The sequence below is a fragment of the Gigantopelta aegis genome, chromosome 15 (genome assembly GCF_016097555.1).
Source record: "Gigantopelta aegis isolate Gae_Host chromosome 15, Gae_host_genome, whole genome shotgun sequence".
NCBI classification, from domain to species: domain Eukaryota; kingdom Metazoa; phylum Mollusca; class Gastropoda; order Neomphalida; family Peltospiridae; genus Gigantopelta; species Gigantopelta aegis.
In genome coordinates, this window is record NC_054713.1 from 11,415,434 (window position 1) to 11,421,433 (window position 6,000).

The following is a 6,000-nucleotide window of genomic DNA, read 5'->3' on the forward strand; positions in this document are numbered from 1 at the left end:
CTTAATGAATCTGAGAGTGCTATGGTATTTCTTAGAGTTACTGTTGGGGGGGGGGGGACCTGTGGTCCCTGTAACACTTAATGAATCTGAGAGTGCTATGGTATTATTTCTTAGAGTTACTGTTGGGGGGGGGGGGGGGTACCTGTGGTCCCTGTAACACTTAATGAATCTGAGAGTGCTATGGTATTATTTCTCAGAGTTACTGTTGGGGGGGGGGGGGTACCTGTGGTCCCTGTAACACTTAATGAATCTGAGAGTGCTATGGTATTTCTTAGAGTTACTGTTGGGGGGGGGGGGGTACCTGTGGTCCCTGTAACACTTAATGAATCTGAGAGTGCTATGGTATTATTTCTTAGAGTTACTGTTGGGGGGGGGGGGGGTACCTGTGGTCCCTGTAACACTTAATGAATCTGAGAGTGCTATGGTATTATTTCTTAGAGTTACTGTTGGGGGGGGGGGGGGGACCTGTGGTCCCTGTAACACTTAATGAATCTGAGAGTGCTATGGTATTTCTTAGAGTTACTGTTGAGGGGGGGGGTACCTGTGGTCCCTGTAACACTTAATGAATCTGAGAGTGCTATGGTATTTCTTAGAGTTACTGTTGAGGGGGGGTACCTGTGGTCCCTGTAACACTTAATGAATCTGAGAGTGCTATGGTATTTCTTAGAGTTACTGTTGAGGGGGGGTACCTGTGGTCCCTGTAACACTTAATGAATCTGAGAGTGCTATGGTATTATTTCTTAGAGTTACTGTTGGGGGGGGGGGGGTACCTGTGGTCCCTGTAACACTTAATGAATCTGAGAGTGCTATGGTATTATTTCTTAGAGTTACTGTTGGGGGGGGGGGTACCTGTGGTCCCTGTAACACTTAATGAATCTGAGAGTGCTATGGTATTATTTCTTAGAGTTACTGTTGGGGGGTGGGGGGACCTGTGGTCCCTGTAACACTTAATGAATCTGAGAGTGCTATGGTATTTCTTAGAGTTACTGTTGGGGGGGGGGGGGGTACCTGTGGTCCCTGTAACACTTAATGAATCTGAGAGTGCTATGGTATTATTTCTTAGAGTTACTGTTGGGGGGGGGGGGGGGGTACCTGTGGTCCCTGTTACACTTAATGAATCTGAGAGTGCTATGGTATTATTTCTCAGAGTTACTGTTGGGGGGGGGGGGGGTACCTGTGGTCCCTGTAACACTTAATGAATCTGAGAGTGCTATGGTATTTCTTAGAGTTACTGTTTGGGGTGGGGGGGGGGGACCTGTTGTCCCAGTAACACTTATTGAATCTCCATAACATTAGCCAAATACAATTTTATTGTTGTCTTGTTAAAAATTGTTTTGATCTTTTTACAGACATTGTGTATACGACAGAATCTTCTGAAGAAGATGGAAGGTTTGTCGACTCTCTCCACAGTGAGGGAACTAGACCTGTATGACAATCAGATCACAGCCATTGAGGATTTGGATGGCATGGTGAACCTTGAGTAGGTCTTAAGTATTGAGAATTTGGATAGCTTATTAAACCTTAAGTAAATCATACATAATGAGGATTTGGATAGCATGGTGAATCTTGAGTAGGTCTTAATTATGGAGAATTTGGATAGCTTATTAAACCTTGAGTAAATCTTACATAATGAGACACACATGCCATTGCGACGTCATAGCTTATGAGGGTATTTCGTAGTGCCAAGACAGCTTCGAAAAAAGGGCACCATACCACCCAATGAAAAAAAGGAGACTGAATCGATATTTCTGTGATATATAATTTAACCAGAAATGTTTTTATTTGTCTGTGACACATAAGTTAACTACAAGGATTAGGGCTGTAAATAGGTATTGGTTTGTTTGAGAGACGTCGTGTCTATTAGATTCCATTTATCTTACAACTTGTTTAAAAACTTATTTAACTTGCTTTAGATACATTTTAAATAAACTTGTAAGATAACTGGTATCTACTGGCCACTCATGTTGTATTCTTTATCACTAAAATATGTTTTAGTAATTTCTTAATTGCTTTGTTTTTTGGGGTTTTTTCAGGCAACTTGACTTGTCGTTTAACAAAATTTCCAAACTGACTGGACTGGAAAAGTTGTTGAAGTTAAAGAAACTATTTCTGATTCACAACAAGATTTCAAAGATTGAAAATATCTCACAATTGACTCAGCTGGAAATGTTGGAACTTGGCTCCAACAAAATCAGGGTGAGTGACTCTTATATGATAATGCAGGCACTAATATAGCTGCAGGTTTTTTTTCCTTCTTGTTCCAACCAGTGCACCACAACTGGTCAAAGACTGGGTCGGGACGTAGCCCAGTGGTAAAGCATTCGCTCGATGCACAGTCGGTGTGGGATAGATCTGTGTCGGTGGGCCCATTGGGCTATTTCTCGTTCCAGCCAGTGCACCACGACTGGTATATCAAAGGTATATACTACCCTGTCTGTGGGATGGTGCATATAAAAGATCCCTTGCTGCTAATCGGAAAGAGTAGCCCATGAAGTGGCGACAGCGGGTTTCCCCTCTCAATATCTGCGTGGATCTTAACCATATGTCTGACGCCACATAACCGTAAATAAAATTTGTTGAGTGCGTTGTTAAATTAAACATGTCTTTTTTTGGTCAAAGGCCATGCATGATATGTGCTTTCCTGTTTGTGGGAAAGTGCATATAAAAGATCCCTTGCTGCATTAGAAAAAATGTAGCGGGTTTCCTCTGATGACAAGTTTGAATTACCAAATGTTTGACATCCAATAGCTGATGATTAATTAATCAATGTGCTCAAGTGGTGTCGCTCAACAAAATAAATAGACTTTAATCGAGTTACCAAACTGATGTAAGTTTCTTTCTGAAAAATTGGACCTAATCTTATTTCAAAATCACACAACAGACCTCAAGATGTTAGTATTAGTGAGAGGTCAAAGTCATTATAATATTTTGGACATAATCCAATTACACAAACCAAATCACACAACAGACCTCAAGATGTTAGTATTAGTGAGAGGTCAAAGTCACTATCATATTTTGGACATAATCCAATTTCACAAACAAAATCACACAACAGACCTCAAGATGTTAGTATTAGAGAGAAGTCAAAGTCACTATAATATTTTGGACATAATCCAATTTCACAAACAAAATCACACAACAGACCTCAAGATGCTGACTTGTTTATTGTTAAATTTTATTCTTAAATTAGCTCATTTTGCACTTCTCTATCACTTGTTTCACTTTATTGGTCGCCAAGTTAAAAAAACAAAATGGTGATTTTCTTTTAAAATGTTAGTCATACACTTGTTCTAGGGATTGTCGGATTATCAGAACTACAACTATTATTTTGATACACTTGTTCTAGGGACGGTCGGATTATCAGAACTACAACTATTATTTTGATACACTTGTTCTAGGGACGGTCGGATTATCAGAACTACAACTATTATTTTGATACACTTGTTCTAGGGACGGTCGGATTATCAGAACTACAACTATTATTTTGATACACTTGTTCTAGGGACGGTCGGATTATCAGAACTACTACAACTATTATTTTGATACACTTGTTCTAGGGACGGTCGGATTATCAGAACTACTACAACTATTATTTTGATACACTTGTTCTAGGGACGGTCGGATTATCAGAACTACAACTATTATTTTGATACACTTGTTCTAGGGACGGTCGCATTATCAGCTATTATTTTGATACACTTGTTCTAGGGACGGTCGGATTATCAGAACTACAACTATTATTTTGATACACTTGTTCTAGGGACGGTCGGATTATCAGAACTACTACAACTATTATTTTGATACACTTGTTCTAGGGACGGTCGGATTATCAGAACTACTACAACTATTATTTTGATACACTTGTTCTAGGGACGGTCGGATTATCAGAACTACAACTATTATTTTGATACACTTGTTCTAGGGACGGTCGGATTATCAGAACTACTACAACTATTATTTTGATACACTTGTTCTAGGGACGGTCGGATTATCAGAACTACTACAACTATTATTTTGATACACTTGTTCTAGGGACGGTCGGATTATCAGAACTACAACTATTATTTTGATACACTTGTTCTAGGGACGGTCGGATTATCAGAACTACAACTATTATTTTGATACACTTGTTCTAGGGACGGTCGGATTATCAGAACTACAACTATTATTTTGATACACTTGTTCTAGGGACGGTCGGATTATCAGAACTACAACTATTATTTTGATACACTTGTTCTAGGGACGGTCGGATTATCAGAACTACATTATTTTGATACACTTGTTCTAGGGACGGTCGGATTATCAGAACTACTACAACTATTATTTTGATACACTTGTTCTAGGGACGGTCGGATTATCAGAACTACTACAACTATTATTTTGATACACTTGTTCTAGGGACGGTCGGATTATCAGAACTACTACAACTATTATTTTGATACACTTGTTCTAGGGACGGTCGGATTATCAGAACTACTACAACTATTATTTTGATACACTTGTTCTAGGGACGGTCGGATTATCAGAACTACTACAACTATTATTTTGATACACTTGTTCTAGGGACGGTCGGATTATCAGAACTACAACTATTATTTTGATACACTTGTTCTAGGGACGGTCGGATTATCAGAACTACTATTATTTTGATACACTTGTTCTAGGGACTATTATTTTGATACACTTGTTCTAGGGACGGTCGGATTATCAGAACTACTATTATTTTGATACACTTGTTCTAGGGACGGTCGGATTACTACAACTATTTTTGATACACTTGTTCTAGGGACGGTCGGATTATCAGAACTACAACTATTATTTTGATACACTTGTTCTAGGGACGGTCGGATTATCAGAACTACTACAACTATTATTTTGATACACTTGTTCTAGGGACGGTCGGATTATCAGAACTACTACAACTATTATTTTGATACACTTGTTCTAGGGACGGTCGGATTATCAGAACTACTACAACTATTATTTTGATACACTTGTTCTAGGGACGGTCGGATTATCAGAACTACTACACTATTATTTTGATACACTTGTTCTAGGGACGGTCGGATTATCAGAACTACTACAACTATTATTTTGATACACTTGTTCTAGGGACGGTCGGATTATCAGAACTACAACTATTATTTTGATACACTTGTTCTAGGGACGGTCGGATTATCAGAACTACAAACTATTATTTTGATACACTTGTTCTAGGGACGGTCGGATTATCAGAACTACTACAACTATTATTTTGATACACTTGTTCTAGGGACGGTCGGATTATCAGAACTACTACAACTATTATTTTGATACACTTGTTCTAGGGACGGTCGGATTATCAGAACTACAACTATTATTTTGATACACTTGTTCTAGGGACGGTCGGATTATCAGAACTACAACTATTATTTTGATACACTTGTTCTAGGGACGGTCGGATTATCAGAACTACAACTATTATTTTGATACACTTGTTCTAGGGACTATTATTTTGATACACTTGTTCTAGGGACGGTCGGATTATCAGAACTACAACTATTATTTTGATACACTTGTTCTAGGGACGGTCGGATTATCAGAACTACTACAACTATTATTTTGATACACTTGTTCTAGGGACGGTCGGATTATCAGAACTACTACAACTATTATTTTGATACACTTGTTCTAGGGACGGTCGGATTATCAGAACTACAACTATTATTTTGATACACTTGTTCTAGGGACGGTCGGATTATCAGAACTACAACTATTATTTTGATACACTTGTTCTAGGGACGGTCGGATTATCAGAACTACTACAACTATTATTTTGATACACTTGTTCTAGGGACGGTCGGATTATCAGAACTACAACTATTATTTTGATACACTTGTTCTAGGGACGGTCGGATTATCAGAACTACAAACTATTATTTTGATACACTTGTTCTAGGGACGGTCGGATTATCAGAACTACTACAACTATTATTTTGATACACTTGTTCTAGGGACGGT

General features: G+C 38.6%; 1 protein-coding gene across 2 annotated transcripts in view; it reads left to right on the plus strand.

Moving 5' to 3' along the window:
• Window positions 1-6,000, plus strand: part of LOC121390772 (protein phosphatase 1 regulatory subunit 7-like) — a 45,760-nt gene that overhangs the window by 29,826 nt on the left and 9,934 nt on the right. For both annotated transcript variants that reach the window (XM_041522688.1, XM_041522689.1), the window contains exons 4-5: window positions 1,350-1,480; window positions 2,034-2,196. In XM_041522688.1, coding sequence (XP_041378622.1) covers window positions 1,350-1,480; window positions 2,034-2,196 — 294 coding nt within the window. The remainder of the gene's footprint in view (window positions 1-1,349; window positions 1,481-2,033; window positions 2,197-6,000) is intronic.